The sequence below is a fragment of the Anarhichas minor genome, unplaced genomic scaffold (assembly GCF_050575085.1).
Source record: "Anarhichas minor isolate MPS153535 unplaced genomic scaffold, ASM5057508v1 ptg000026l, whole genome shotgun sequence".
Taxonomy (NCBI): domain Eukaryota; kingdom Metazoa; phylum Chordata; class Actinopteri; order Perciformes; family Anarhichadidae; genus Anarhichas; species Anarhichas minor.
This window is the reverse complement of record NW_027466472.1, coordinates 10,857,375-10,873,920: the sequence shown is the minus strand read 5'-3', so window position 1 is coordinate 10,873,920 and position 16,546 is coordinate 10,857,375. Positions and strand designations below refer to the sequence as shown.

General features: G+C 42.2%; 2 protein-coding genes across 2 annotated transcripts; both read left to right on the top strand.

The window, feature by feature from the left end:
* Positions 1-540: 540 nt before the first annotated feature.
* Positions 541-7,056, top strand: rtn2a (reticulon 2a). Its single transcript, XM_076100259.1, has 7 exons — positions 541-553; positions 3,067-3,274; positions 4,003-4,141; positions 6,069-6,138; positions 6,229-6,275; positions 6,377-6,435; positions 6,981-7,056. Exons 1-7 carry the CDS (start codon positions 541-543, stop codon positions 7,054-7,056), a joined length of 612 nt encoding a protein of 203 aa, XP_075956374.1.
* Positions 7,057-9,998: 2,942 nt separating this feature from the next.
* Positions 9,999-14,744, top strand: rhoub (ras homolog family member Ub). The gene is made up of 3 exons (XM_076100258.1): positions 9,999-10,215; positions 12,185-12,243; positions 14,091-14,744. The coding sequence occupies exons 1-3, from the start codon at positions 9,999-10,001 to the stop codon at positions 14,544-14,546; spliced, it is 732 nt and encodes a 243-aa protein (XP_075956373.1). The 3' UTR covers positions 14,547-14,744.
* Positions 14,745-16,546: the final 1,802 nt, after the last annotated feature.

Here is a 16,546-nt window from a genome sequence, read left to right as displayed (position 1 = left end):
CTAATGTCTTAATGTCTAGGTAAACAGATACATTTTTACAATTAAAAACAGCTTTATTTTCACCAGCATTTACAGTTCTTAACTAGGAAAAGTAAACTCCTCATCAATTTATTATCTGTAGTGGTGACACTGAAAGGTTTGGCTTGGTGACACAACAGAAAATAAACCCGGGTTCTCCAGTTTCAGGTGTTAGATGGCACATGGATATAAGCACAACTCTACAAACCTTTAGTTAGAAGGAACACTTTGAATTTGGTATGCTTCAGAAAGACTGTTTGCATAAAGGAAGAAGACCTAGTTATTTATCAGATGTATTAAAGTATTGTTTGATTGTCGTGAATCATCTCTTTCTGTGTGAAGCTCTTGGAGTCTTGATGAGAGGTGGGCGGTGCTGCGAACAAGATTATTTTGGGCTGTCAGGCCTTTGGACTGCTGAGCGAGCAGGGGGTGGCCAAAAACAGCTCAGAGGAGCGAGGGAAGAATAGCCGAACAGAGAGAAGGACAGAGGGTGTGAGAGGAAACATTCGAGCGGCAACCAAAATGGCCAGTAAAGGTGAGAAGTGAAAAGAGGAAACTTTAAGACGCCTGTGTAGACGGTATTTGCTTACAGTGTTGAGCTGACAGTCAGCGATTGCAAAGAGCCGTGTTTGATTTCAGAGAGAAGGCAGAGGATAGCTATAGATTCAAGTGTGAAGAAGGGGTGGAATAACCACTTCTAGTCTTTAGAAGTGGACTGTTTGGCTTTGTGACTTTTGGTGTTGTGGCGAGAAGGCCGGACCATCAGGGGACTGAAGGTGGGAACAGAGCGTACTTGGCATTTCTCTCTGATCATTTTACAAGCAGAGTCTCTGGAGACGGCAGCATCCATCAGCTAGAGGTGTGTTTGGCTTTGAACTGATGAGCTGTTCAGTAGCCCACATTTATATTAGCAACAGTAATTCAAAGGAGTGTAAACTGGCCTGTTGTGGTATGCTTTTGGCAGAAAGTAAACTTTGCCAGCTGGGTTCTCTTACGTTTTCGTGTTTCCTTTGAAGAGCTGAGGAGCTGGTACAAGAAGAGGCTTTTCACACTGCAGTACTACGAGATTTCCTGGACGCTTGTGATTTAGCTGACATGAACTGGGTCAAAGGAAATAGATGTTGATGTTAAAATGAGATGAGATAAAGTATACATGGGCCTTGTGATTTATGTTCTTCATGATTGATTGGCTAGTTGATTGGTTGATTGATTGATTGATTGATTATTTGATTGAATTATTAATTCCACCATGCAGTCACTCCCACAATGCTCATTTATATAGTAAGCAACTTAGCGAACGATTAGCACACTAAGATCATTTCTGCTGGTTTGGATTGTGTTATTGTGGTACGGAGAACGTCCTAACTTATTGGAGGTTATTACTTCTCGCTGAAGTGAAGTTATTTGCTGTATTTTTACATCTGCTGATACAAACTGTACATTTAAGTGCTCTTGAATTAGATTTATTTGAGGTAAGTTATAAATGCCAATAAAAAGAAACGGGAAGTCCAAAGTCCCCTTTAAGGGTACCAATACAGAAGTGGCTATCAGCCGATACCGAGTACTGATCCGATACCAGTGTTGATGAGCTGTATGCCTCACTGTGTGGAAGAGACTTGGATCATTCTTTTATGTGTAAGGCAACATCATGCTTGACTTAAATATTTCTCTCCTAACTTTGTAGAACAAAGTGTAAAAATACATAGATATAGATGTACTAAATTGTTGTTTTTAAGAATAATGGTATCAGATAAAAGATCGACGTATTGTCACTGATACCCAATCCAGCTATTTGAGTCAGTATTGGACCAATATCTTATATCCGTATCCGTACCAATAACTAACTAACTGTTTCCCCCTGTTTCTAGTCTTCATGCTATGCTAAGCTAACTGCTCTCTGTAGCTGTATATTTAACAAACAATTATGAGAGTGGTAGAGATTCTATCATCTAACTCTCCACATGGGAGCCCATGTTTTTAAATACAGCAGTGTCTTCCATGTGCTCTACTTTATTTGCGTCGATACTGTCCATAGATTAGATGCTCTCAGTACTCCATTGTTGGTTTCTTTCTACTGTTCTCATGAACATCATGCGCTGAGAAACCATGTCCCAGAATGACAGCGGCACAAACAATCACGTTGGACAGGTGTGTGCCAGGGGCGTCATGGGTATTAATTGTGTGCAGTGATGCTTATAAGTATCCCACCTGCTGCCGGTGCACTCTATTCAAAGAGGCTTCCCTTTATTCTAATGCTGAGGCTCAGCATTTCACTGAATGATAAACACAACGAGCAATGCCAGTCCGACAGTGCTGCACCATACAACATACTCTGTAATTACACTGAAAAAAAAACCTTTGTGGTAATGCATAATTCATAAAGGGTCATGAGGTTATATATAAAGAGAAAAATGGTGAAACCACATATTCCACTTTATATATCGAAACTTGTGAAGCATGACTCTATGGACGCCTCGGTCACCAAGGCAGCTGTTGCCGGGTGACAGAGGGACACCAACAGGGCGTGTAAAGAAAGAAAAGCGCTGCTGATGGTCTGACGTCCGTCAGCAGGTGCTGTGACATGCTGCATTTAAACTCAACCGCTTGCTTCCCTCTTTCATCTGAAGGCTAAATTTAGCTCGAGCCATGAGTCTGACATGTCATCGTAGCTGCTCAGAGTGTTCTCTCATGCTTGAGGCTGGAAATCCCTCTCTGCCTCCCCCCCACCCCCACACTTCCACTTCCTCCTCCCCAAAAGATAAAAGACCTCTTGGTGGGCCTTAGGGCTGGAGGCTGGGTGATGTTGCTGCAGCTCCTCTGTTAAACCAGGAAGGGTGCAGTAAATCAGGTTTGGTGAATGATAAAGTACCAACAGTATGACAATAATTCTCGAGAATCTCCAATTCTGTCAGCCACCTTTACATTTCTCCCTGGTTTTTCTGCTCTATAACTGTTTTGCTTGCATCACACTCTTTCTATTTTCTCACCTTCCTGTCATAACCTTTCTTTTCTCTTCCTTTTCCTCCCTCCACTCACCTCGTCTTTCAGTGATGGACCTGATCTACTGGAAGGACATGGAGCGAACAGGCATGATCCTAACAGGGTTAGTGGTCGGCCTGCTGTCCCTGTTCCAGCTCAGCATCATCACGGTGATCTCCACAGTCTCCCTGGCTGTCGTTTGCTTCACCATCTCAGTGCGCATCTACTATCAAGTCCTCTACATCCTCAACTGGGGCAATGGAGAACATCCCTTCAAGTGAGATGCTATGCTTTTATTTTTTCTTTAAGGACAGTGGAAATTTCTCCAGCTATTCTAAAATGTCCCACTCGGGCGGATTACCCCCATTCAGTCAGAGTGCATGAATGTTTCCAAAACAAGCATCTGAGTTCATTTGACCACAAGCTTTTCCACTCCTCTCATTTCTGTTTTCTGTCTTCGACTTAGCAGATTTCCTGCATTTTAAAATTCACATATTGTTTACTGTGCTTACGTCCAATGAATTCATATTTAGTGGCTCTAATTATGGTTATTAACTGGTGGGGTTTCTGTTAGCAAGCTTATGTTGAGGTTCAGTCTGTTAAATCATTGTAAAAACAAATAAGGCTTGTAGTAAAAAGCAATATGCTGGGTCAGTGTATGTGTGCTTGAATGCAAATATGTGTTTCAATGCAGTTTTTGTGTTGTTTTCTACAACAAATAGACAAATTAAATACTCAGTGATAACCCCTTACTGTGTATGAAGTGACAGCAGCATAGAATAAATTGAATACAAAAGCCTAGTGGTGACCTAGCAAATTAAAAACCTGGGCCTTTTGACCTCTGGAGCCTGACAGTAATGATATGAGGGGATATACAGTATATTTGGATTGCAGCCAAAAATATGAATCACAAGAAGGAACAGTACAGGAAGGATGACGTTTATGTTTATCGTCAATACTTCCATCTTTTTAATTTCCTCTTCCTGTTGTCTCGTTTTCTCTCAGGTCATACTTGGACCTGGACATCAGTTTCAGTGGAGAGGAGGCTGACCTCTATATGCAGAAAGCCATCGTCATGGTCCTGTCTGCTTTCGACTCTCTGAAGGGACTCTTTTTTGTTCAAAACCTCTTGGAGTCCATCAAGGTGAGCTTAGCTAACAAATTAGGTTGATCATAGCATACCAAGATTTGCTTCATCCCGTCTAGAACCTCCCCCCCTCATTAACCCAGACATTAGTTCCCTCTCTGCATACTCTCATTTTCCTCCATCTGTCATCTTCCTCCCTTCGTCCATCCAGCGCCCTCCATCACTGGAGATGACATCATTGCCATGCCAACCGTCCGTCTCATTATGCTAGCTTAGAGTGGATGACTCCTAAATTAGGGCTGACGTAAACTGTCAGCCCCAATGACATATTTTTGGTGATCATGTGGAAAGCAAGCGGTCCCTTTGTAATACAAACTTTAAAATGTATTTGAATTGGTACTAACAGCATAAAAGGAGACAGTCTGCCTCATCTTTCTCATCGATGCTTTTCATCCAGCCTCAGGCTATACCTGTCAGTATCACGTGACAAGACATCCCCTGAAGTATGTTGCCACAGTCTTTTCACATTCTACGCTTCTTTGCTTTGTATCAATGGGATGTACATGTTGCATGTTTTTAAACAATGCTTGAATGACTGTAGGTCAGTGTGGCGGCTATTGATCGTCGTATTGCTTGTTCCATCTTTGTTCCCTTATGTCCACATGTTGACGTCGACAAGCTCCACCCCAAATTGGACAAAAGCATCTGCGAAATGAATGTGTTGCTGTTACACACATGCTATTTTCTTATATTGATTTTCATTATTGCAAAGTAATATTATATTAAAAGGACATGCCAGGAGTATTAAAGGAAATTGCACATGTTTTCATACATTATACATAAAGAATGTTTCCTATAAGTGAAAAGATAATAGTATGTATGTGCAAGTTAGTAAAGTTACCTATTTATTTACTGTAAACACATTGTAAAAAAACCTCATAGAAGGTATAAAATAATGTTCTGTAAATTCACAGCAGTCATCATGTCGATATTAGTATCAATAGACATAAAAAGATCAGCACCAGTGTCAAATCTCCAACCAGTGGTATTGTATGTCAAGCCGCATTTTAAAAATGCGACCTATTTAAATGCCAGATCTGTATTAGATAAGGTTTCTGTAACTTTCTGAACAGTTCTATGAAATGGTAGTGTTTAAAGGTAATTCTCCTTTTTAATAATTATAAAAACTAGTTTTTTAGTTGATGGTGTGAGTGCAAATATCTCACAGGAAAACTTCTTCTAAGGCCAAAAAAACCTGCAAAAACAAAAAAGAAACATAATAAATCCGTGATATATTGAAATAAATTTGACAAATTAGTAAATGTGACAAATCAGGACAGGTGCTACTGATACAGCATTTACTGCATATCGTTGTTACAGTATAAACTTCCCTGGTAGTATCAGAATGAAAAGCTAGATATTGTATTTGTATCACCATCAGCTGAAGTCTCCTTATATATTATTGCACACCAAATACCAGCAATCAGTTCAAATCATCCCTAATATAATTCTGGCATTTCAGTAATTAACAGCAATAGTTTGGGACCAGACAGACTTAACACATTTGCAGTAAACGGTGAGTCAGTGTGAGCTAACTGAGCCCCCTAAATCACAGGACCTCCCAGCCTCAACCCTGACCTGGCTGGTATGCGACATGACACACGGGAGGAGGTACGCAGAGACGCCCGGGATAAGCAGGGTTCTCTTTCCATCTGAGACAGGCGTGTCCCATATCAGGCCAACGTGGATCCCACACACTGTACTGTGACACTGTGAGATATAAGGGGAAACACAGAGACCCATATTGGGAGTCTCGTACTTGGAGCTCTTTCCTTTCTTCATCAAGGAGAAATTGTTGTCAGTGTTGATCATTTTCGGGGGAATTGTGTCATACTGCAGCATGATTTATTGCTTTCTGCAGACATGCACACAGCGTTGACGGGATTTAAACTAACTAGCTAACTTCTCTTTCTCTTGGTCTTAGTTGCTGGTTCTGGTGTACCTTGTGACGTACCTGGGAGACCTGTGCAATGGCCTTACTCTGTTCATCATCGGTAAGAAACTGCTCCAAATATGGAATCTATTTACACACTCAATGGCTGCCAAGTTAACTTCTCTGCTTTTCTTTCTTCCTTCTTCTCCAGGTGTGATCGCACTTTTTTCTCTGCCACTTTTCTACAGACAGCGCCAGGTAATAACTCTCTTAATTAATTCTGTATACTGTCACTTTAACGGCTTCTTTGTTTCCATAGCCATGAACATGTGTTTTTCTGTGTTTCTGTTATTTCACAGGAGCAGGTGGATCTCTTCTTTGCAAAAATCCAGGCCAAAATTGACAACCTTAAGGACACGTGAGTATGGCGCCACCTTCTGGCACAATGTTCTAATTCATACTGCTATTTTGCCACTGAGGCAGTTGGTGCTCAACAGATGTTAAGGGTCTGACCCTATACCCACACAACATCTTTCTCAACATCATCATTAAAAGGAGGATTTTTAATACCTATATTGCAACTGTAGATATGCAATTTTAATCAATCAGTTCAAGCACATATTTGTATTTAGTAAATTGCTTTGGCTGTTCTCATACATGTTCTGATTTTATTTAAGCTCATACAATAGTTAATTTCTATTTTGAATAGTGTATTACAAGTTATGTTTCTATTTGTTATTATTCTGTCTTAAAGTGCTAGAATACAGGTGCATATGTTTTTATTATATACAGCAGGGGATGGAGCTGTAAGGTAGTTTTAAGTGTTCATGGGAAAAAAAGTTTAGACAAGTGTGGGTTACTGTTTGGTATTTGCTACTACTGGCCCGTTAAGAGCACCAATGAAGGTATTGGGGCAGTCCCTACATTTGTTGCCCTAACTACTCTTCTATTTCTCTTCCACAGCTTTCAAAGACTTGCCCAGGGTGGTGGCCCTCCTCCTGACCCAACTCCTGGTGGCGCCAAACCCAAAACCCAGTAAACACTGATGGACAAGAACTTAAAGAAAAGCTCCCAGAGTTGCAGGCTCTCACTCAGATGTCTTACCCAGCAGTCTGTGCTCAGAGCTCCAGAGACTTGGGAAGGGAAGGGAGGTTACTTAAACTGACAATGATGAAGATCACACATTTATACTCTCACTGTATCTAAGTGATGGGGGTTGGAAGTTGGGGTTTAAAATGACACAACTTGTCATATGTGACCATCCTTGGAAATATTCAATTTTTTTTAATATGTACAAATGACTCAAGGAGTGTCTTAGATGGTTGAGAGCTGTAGTCCAAATGAGGAACTAAGACCAGGAATTGGAAGTTCCCACACGGCTATACTCACCTGAGGAAAGGGAAGTGAGTTGTTAAGGTGATTAACAGGGGTCATCATTATTCATGGCAGCATAAAACTGGCAATTAAAGATGCATGTGTCAGCACATGTACATTTTCTGAATGCATATTCATTCTCATGGCTGTTTCTCTGTGTGTATGCAAGTGTGTGTGTGTGTGTGTGTGTGTGTGTGTGTGTGTGTTTGTGCACGTGTAATTCCTGACATATGCAGCTTGCTGAAATGAAAATGTTAATTACAAGCAATTCAAGTCACATTTCTTCTTTATTTTCCTGAGCTTTCTGTGTTCCTTCTCACCGGCACAGGCATTCACTTTCATTCACACGATCATTCATTTGAGTTTTTTTTCTTTCTTCCCCTGCTCATGTTTTCCTCATGTTTCTTGCGTACACCACTGGGAAGTTGTAACAGAATATTCAGAGGGATAGAGGTAGAGTATTCCGCTACACGTTCAATAGTTAAGACATATTATAGATGGAAGGGAAGCACTTGAGAGGAATGGATTGATGATACAAAAAGCGCTCCGATTTCAGACAGATATCCTCTCTGAGCTCTTAATGTGATTCTGTCCAGCCTTGTGAAGGGATGTGGGAGTGAAATATACAGCAGGTGCCTTTCTAACTGCAGGTTATTGTGCATGATCTGATCCACAGTACTTACAACTGCTAACAACAGCTTACAGAGACTTCTCCTCCCAAACAAACCACTTCTCATCACCTTCCATTGCCTTCCTGAGAATGATGTTTTGTAGGTGTACAATACTTGTGTGATGTGCACCATGACAAGGTAACACAGAATTGTGAGTAGATGCATTTTAGGAATAATAAAATTAATCAGGATACTCTGCAACTCAGCATTTCTCTTTTGTGGTTGCTTTTAATGTTGTCACCAAAATGTATCTATTCTTATGCCTTATTATTGCATAGTGTATTTGTGTGCTCCAGTGAACATACATGATCCATAAAATCCAAACAGCCTAGACATCATGACATCATGTCCTGCTTAGTAGTGGACCTATTTGCTCACACACTGGCCTCCTGTAGCAGTTGTCTGTACTAATACAAATTAAGTTTTTTGTCTTGCATTTCTTCAGCAAAGACAATGGAGATAACAGTGAAATTACAAAAGCCCTCATGTCCTTACCTATCCACACAGCCTGGCATATACAAAATAGGTTAATTATATGAGACCTGTCTTCTGAAACTACTATAATTAAACAAAATCTAGTGAAACTAACTGATCATTTTTGTACAACTGTCTCACTAAGTTATGACTCCTTTTTTTTTTGCTGTGTGGAAGAAAGAATTTACGATCAGATGGAATCCGCCATTATGTGCATCATAGTATACTGATTATTTTGTATTTCGTAAAGAGACTTTTCTCTGGTCAATATGTTGGAGACTAGTTTGTCACTATTAACATAAATAAAGACCTTATATTATCTAGCCAGTGGAAATGACCATGTTGTTGGTGCCCTGTTTGTTTCTTGTCCAGGTTTAATTCATGTTAACATACCTGCGAGGGTTAATCTGATGTAAAGGAATGATGTGGCATGTGCATTTACATGTGGAAAGTGTGAACCTGTTGCTTTAGGGCCCCTTTATGCTCACCCTGCCCTGAGAGTTTCAGGCATGTCAGTTTCGCTAAACTCTTGCAACCAACCACAAAACCAACCACAAGGAGGCGACACAAGTCAAGACATTACTTCAGTCATATTCAGGTTTTTCCAAGTGTCCAGTTTGTCCGTCAGCTTAGGACAAGGGACCAGGATCACTTCAGCTACTGACAGTTTGAAAGGTTACTCAATCAGACGGACAGTGACCTTTGAGTTTGTCCTTTTCGTTTACAAATGTTCCTTGATTGAGCTATGTTTTGGTCTTTTACTGCGCATTCTCCAGTAGATAACAGTTAGAGGCCACTGGCTCTTCCTTCTAGGCTCCGTTTAAAGAATTAAAGTAGGTCAGGTGGTCTGAAATTTCAGTACATCATGTGTCATGTTCCGAATGGACATCAAGATTGTCCTCAGTCTTTACACTGGTGAGGACACGTCTGGACTTGCCCGCACAGCTTCAAACTCAATTATCTCATGGCAACTTCAGTTGGCCAAAAAAAAGTAATTAACAGTTGGTTGTGCGGTGAAGTACTAACTGATTAAAATGAAACAATCAAACAAGTTGATGCAGTATATTTTCCTATTCTAATTGCCATTAAGAACATAGTACCAGCAACATTCAAATGTTGCACTTCTTTTTATTATCCAGACTTCCCTTCTCAACCTCAAACTGTCAGTTCGGCCCTCCGCTGTTGAGAGGTGAAGTGGGTGGGATTAGTCAAATCAATCTGAAGATATAAGGCTTTAGACCCGCCCTCACATTGTAAACTGCAGAGTTCAAGCCTGTAGTCCTGATGCTGATCGGCCACAGTGGATTTGGCAGCGCGCAGGACAGGAGGAGACGTTTTACGCACGAGTCCCGCTCGCGATTAAAAGCAATTGGCAAACTCGTTGTAGAGAGGGGATCCTGTTCTCATGGTGGCTCCGTCATCTTCCCGTGGAGGAGAGCGCGGTAAAGTGCAAGCTGATTGAATGGTACCCCTAGTCACCATGGATTACGGACGGACCATGGCCCCTCCGGTACCCCCGCACAATCCCACACAAACCCGGCCAGGGCAGCCGCAGGAGAGGCTGCTGAAGTGCGTCCTGCTCGGCGACGGAGCAGTGGGCAAAACCAGTCTCGTGGTCAGCTACACAACGAATGGCTACCCAACCAAATACGTCCCTACTGCATTTGATGACTTCTCAGGTAAGCCTAAAATACTGCTATTTCAGTTTCCTTATAATCTTCTTAATGCATTAAGCGTTCGTATATGTACAAGGGATATCACCCCTCATTTCATGGATCAGAGATTAGCACAGACTCTTGTATAACTGAAGTCTTGTGAAAATGGCTGTATTGAGCTTAAAGCCAGCGTCCAATTAAGATACAGATTTGTTGAATGAAACTGTGGTAAAAAATGTTCCACTTTAAAAGTTAGTCAATTTGTTTCCACCTGCCCTTTTACTGAACTTATCTTCAACTTTTCATGCTTTGACAGCACCCGTCCATTCTGTTATTTATCCTATTATTCCATTGCTATGATAGATGTGTTTCCTATTATCCTCCTTCCATCAGTGGTAATGCACATGAGTTATCCTCGCTGATGTAGCCAGGTTTCCATTTGGCACGGTTCCACTTTTCAAACTCTCTCACTTGTCCCAGCAAGCTTTCGTTTACTGCAAAATAAGAGGACAGAACAAAATACTTCAAACTGGAAACTTGCTTCAAACTGATCAGTGTCGGCATTAAAAAACACACCTGTGACCTGTTGATCACCTTCATGATCAGGTCTTCAGACTGTCCCTCCTTAGCTTTTCTTCAGAAACTCTGAAAACCTTACTCTGTTATGACTATCAGCTATATTATGGTCATACACAAAAGCATAAAGTGACCGTATTTATAAATGAAAAATCACACATAAACACGTTTTATGCTTATTTAGAAGTTACACATTGATACTTGACATTGTGTCCTGTAAACTGACTTGTACATTTTTTGTCATTTATCTTAACTATCTGACATTTCACTGGTGTGCAGTAAAACTAACAACTTGGCCAACACACATCCCATAAGAAACCCGCTGAGAACACACACCACCCTTCAGACGAGCGCTGGTTTTACCCTCGCATACAGAACAGAGAGCGTCTCTGGTTCAGGGGTTTGGGATTGCACAACTCTGCCTATTGTTGTCAGCCTTGACCCGCGAGCCCTCTCCTCTATACTGGAACGGGCACATCTGTTGCATTGGCTCAGAGGCAGAGATTGTCTTTCGCCTCGGCCTGACAGAGGGTGATTGTGCTGTTGGGGCCCTTAATGGTGATGTCATTTCTCGGTGCCCTGGAATCAGAGCGTCCTCTTGAAAGCTGACAAAAGAGCAGTTACGCCATGCCACAGGTGGCAGAGATGGGGAGGAGCGTGAGGCTGGGAGAGGGGACGATAAGAGGGAGTTTTGATCCAGAAAATCAAAGGAGTATCATATGTCAAGAATTAGGAAATGATTACACAATGGCTGCTCCCTCTCACTTTCCTTTCATTCTCTCCGCCCGCTCTTTCTCCCTGCTTTTGTAATGGTATGATGCCTGTCCTACTACATGAATAGTTCCAGCGAACCCTTTGATCAGGTGGTATGACCGACCACACACTCCAGGCGTATTGTAAATGTTTCCATGTGCCTGCTGCTCCGCATTGTGCTCGCTCCTCTGAAAATAATAAATGGCCCCATAAAGAAACTGTAAGATGACTCATCCACTTTTCCAATCTGGAAATGAGGCCAATTGGAAGAGAGTCACCGAACGAACCATCCATCAGACAACCTTGGAATGGCCTCTGTAAAAACACAACAGAGAACAAAGCTCGCAGAGTGGTCCGAGCGACAGTAAAGTGTTATGGTCTCAACGGTAACTGGCAGAGTGGGTGGGCGAGACGGAGCAGGCTGTCTGTGAGCGGGAAGAGCTGAGCAGGGGGTCTTTGTGTTTTCAACTGGCAGGCTTTTGTTTATTCCAGAGAATATTCTGCTGGGTAGTGTGTGTGTGTGTGTGTGTGTGTGTGTGTGTGTGTGTGTGTGTGTGTGTGTGTGTGTGTGTGTCAGGTGGAGGCTTTATTAGCCTACACAGACGTAATGTCATGTTGACAGCTGTAACTTATTATCTCTGTTTGTCTGTTTCTGTGTCCACAGCTGTGGTTCAAGTGGATGGAAACCCGGTTAGACTACAGTTGTGTGACACTGCAGGACAGGTGAGTTTTGGTCACACACAAACACATATTGCATTACATATTTGGGATCCTACGTAATGCCCTGCATGCCTCTCAACCTTCGCTATACCCAGATGTCACATTTTAGCCATGCTAGTGGCGTGGCTCTGTGGATGGTTATGTCAGTTGGTCGGTCAACCACCACTCTGGTCCAGACTGAAATATCTCAACTGCTGAATGAACCCGCTAGGATCAATTGTAATAACTTTGGTGATCACTTAACTTTACATTAAGTGGCATCATCAGGTCAGATACTTTGGATCATTTAGTGCTAATTAGCAAAAGAAGAAATATCGAAAAATAAATCCAATAGTTTGATTTGCTGCAGATATCCTGTTTTTGTGGTCGATCCAGGTTGACCTTGCTGCACATGGGCTTCTTGTCTATTTTGGGTAGCTAATCTGTATTAAAAAGGAGTGAATTCCTGGGCTCTGCTGTCAATCTTCATCTCGTATGAAAATAACAACGCTCCATAGAATAACTGTATCTCATGGTGGTGCATTGACAGGGTGCTGAAGGAGAGGGAAACGCCTGCAGGTTAGATTGGAGGTGATGATGCCAAAAATACCTTAAATATATTGCAGGACACCGCGGTGCAGGGCGCTTGCCAGATCAAAGTAATTGACTCATTATTATGTTGGTACTTAAGAGTAATCTTGGAAAGAACAGGTTGTGAAAGAGTTTTTTTATTTCCCTGGAGCATGGGTGGATGTTTCATAATCCAACTCAAAAGAACCCTGCCCTTGGAGCAGCATATTTGACAATCGCAAACGCTGAGAGGGCACTGCCAGTTCTACACACAATCAAAGACAACTTGGCTGTAAAGGGGAACAAGGTATTTGAACAAACCCCTAATACAACCTCACAGCATGTTGTAAGCTGCACACGGTGTTAAAACTGCACACACGCATGCAGAGAGACGCACTCAAGCAGACAGGCATGGGCAAATAGGCACAGATAAAAGCCGGCAAATACCTACTGTACTTATGCAATGCAATTTCATAAGAGGGGAGCTTGAGCCAGAAACAGGTTGGGGTGTGCCAAAAAAAAAAGAGAGGACAGATAGAGATAGAGAGAGAGAGAGAGAGCCCGGACAGAAAGACAGAAACAGTCCAGAGAAAAATGATAACAGCTGCCGCCAAAGCTGATAAACAAAGTTGCTCTTTGCTCAGAGATGTTGATGTCTGTATGTTCTGCAGATGGACCTACGTCATCAGATCCACGAAGCACAGCCAAAGCTCGTGTGGGAATCGCACAAGTTGATTAGTGTCCACTGTAGTTGTTAAGCTTTGCGTGTTAACTGTTTGAATTCATGACTACGTGGTGCAGATTCGGTCGTGCTTTGGAACCAGGAGGAGCCGACACAGAGTATTGTTTAGGTGAAAAGGGATTAGGAGATGTGTGGTGGAAAGGAGAGGGTTAAGTGAAAGAAGGAGAGGTTTGTGTCAAGTTTCTGCCAACCTTAATCTGTGTACTCAAGGGTGTAGGAGGCCCTTGTTAGTCAAAGCTGTGTGGCTCCAAAGTGTGACTTTTGGAAATTTACTATAGATTCTTTCACTATGTATTAGCACAATATAAACTCTATTTGGACAGTTTTTTTCATTGATTGATTATTGCCACAATTCCCTTTCCTGTTATGTTGTAGTACTTGAGTGTGTTGACCGGTTACTGAAAGTGCATTGGTGTGTGGTCAGCCTGGGTGACAACTGAAAGGAGATGAGTCATCACAAAGTAAAGATTTAGAGCTAAATGTTAAGGTGAACGTGCCTGTTATTTATAAATCACGGAATAACACCACATTGCCAACCATCTGTTTCTGTCTCCATTAGGATGAGTTTGACAAACTCCGCCACTTCTGCTACAGCCGGACAGACGCCTTGCTGCTCTGCTTCAGCGTGGTCAGCCCGGCATCCTTTCAAAACGTCTGGGAGAAGTGGGTCCCCGAAATCCGCCGCCGCTGCCCCCTCACGCCCATCCTCCTCGTAGGCACACAGTGCGACCTGCGGCAGGACGTCAAAGTGCTGATCGAGCTGGCGAGGCGGAGGGAGGCGCCGGTGCTGGAGGAAGACGCCAGGGCGCTGTCGGAAAAAATTGGGGCGGTGACGTACGTTGAGTGCTCAGCGCTGACACAAAAGAATCTAAAGGAGGTGTTTGATGCGGCCATCGCTGTCGGTCTGAGGCAGTTCGACAGGAGAGCGAGGCGGGAGAGGAAGGTCCGCAGCACAGCCGATAAGATGAAGATGCTCTCCAAGTCCTGGTGGAAGAAGTATGTGTGTGTCCAGTAGGGAGTGAGGAAACCCTGTGACTGATGATGAAACTGGAACTGCTCACCTGTTGGTGGGGACTGGATGTAAGGACTACTTTTTTGTTCACCTGGACGACCCCAGGTGTGGTAGCCAGAATACCTTTAATTCAGTGGAGCAGTAGCTCAACAGAAGAAAAGTGCGCCTACCGGAGGTGGAGAGTTTTTGCAGAAATCCTCTTTGTTGACGCCTAAAAGTCAGAGAGCATGCGGCGAAATTAAGCATTGTCTGCTCCTCAGAGCCAGTCTGAACTGTCAAATATGACTGTGACCAGCATTCAACCAAAAAATGGAGTTAATAAAGTTTAATGGCACATATCATACTGGACACTGGAAACATAAGCTGACTTGGAAGGAGAGGTGTCCAGATGGTGATCTTATGTACTAAAGGTGTACTCCTCCTATGTGTCTGATATGATGCCCATCAAAGTATATTATTTTCTGTGTTCTACACTGTAATTCCCCAACACTTCTTATACATTTATTTCACTAAAATCAGAACTTGAAGTTAATGTAAACTAGCTTGAATTCCCAATCAAAGATGCAATAATACTACTGTTTCCTAAATCAGAAGCAACTCTAGTGACCTGTAACTGATCGCATTTATTTTAACTCCTTATCTCTTGGATTACAATCGAATGTAAATGAGTATAAATTCTTTTAAAATCTGATTTATTGTGGCGTGTTGGAGTCTTGTGTAGGGATTTCTCTACACCAGCTCATGTCCGTGCCACATGTTGAAGTGTTGCTACAGCTGTCACACTGTTAGTCGACGACACAGTTAGAGGTCTGTAAGCTCCTCACCAATACACACCTTCTACAGTAGATCGATGCCACCAAACATTAACAGAGGAGACCGACTGATGCCTAATAATCCTGGATAACACATGCCTGCTATTCAGCTTTACCCGAACTGTTGAAGAAACAGCTTTTTAGTTTCAGAACTTTACTGTTACAAGGTCGCAGCAATAAGTTGGGTGGTGCCTCGGTACATTGCACTTATCACACGCAGTCCAAACACACCACTGAAGTCTCGCCATGCAATGGCCTTTGGAGCAGTGGTGTGGATTAGATGTAGAGCAGGTAACTGTGCTTGAGATGTAGGTTTACTCCGTGTCACTGAAACAGAAGTGTCTGATCTGCATGTCCCCTGCACCACCCACCGGTTCGGATGATCATAGGGTCTTTCTTTGTCATTGCAGTCATGGCCTTAAACAGATAATTATCCGTCTTCCTCAGTCAGTAAATTGGAGCACTTTCCTCTTTTGAAATTATACAGTAAATGAGGTGAAATCACCAAAGAGACTGATTCTATGTTTGCTTCTTATTTTTCAGAAGCCTGTCATTCAGCTCTGTCTATTTATCTGTTTCTTCTGGGCCAATAACTGATCAGCAGCAATACAGAGCAGATGTATGAAATATTGTTTGTCATTATGTATGTTACATAGTAATCATTTATGATGTTTGTAATGTCATCGGGATAAATCTGCATGTACATATATAAGTGACTCGGTCATTGGCTGTGCTGTCCAACTCTAAATGGTACTTACAGTATGAGTGTTTCACTTAATGTCTGATTTTTGACTGGAAAGCAGTTTGTTGAGCTGAATGAGCGGAACAAAATAAAATGTGAAATATTTAACCTGTCTTCACTCTTGAATCTTCCATGGAGATATGTTATCTCGACTGTCACAATGAAGAGAGAATCGTGTGATGATAAGAGTGGAGCAGTGTGTGTAACACGCTTGCTTTCTGAGGCCGAAGGTTATTAGAGTATGAGAAGTGTGTCGTATATGTTTTGTATGCGCTTCAGCGGGACATTTGTAATACAGAAAATTGCCAAAAAGAAAGAGGGACCATGGTCGAAATACTGATGTTTCCAACTAAAATGTAGGTTAGCTGGCTCATGCCAAAAGTGCACAAAACTTTTACAAGTCTTAAGTGGAAACACACATTATGAATAAAAATGCATTATAGGCCCTT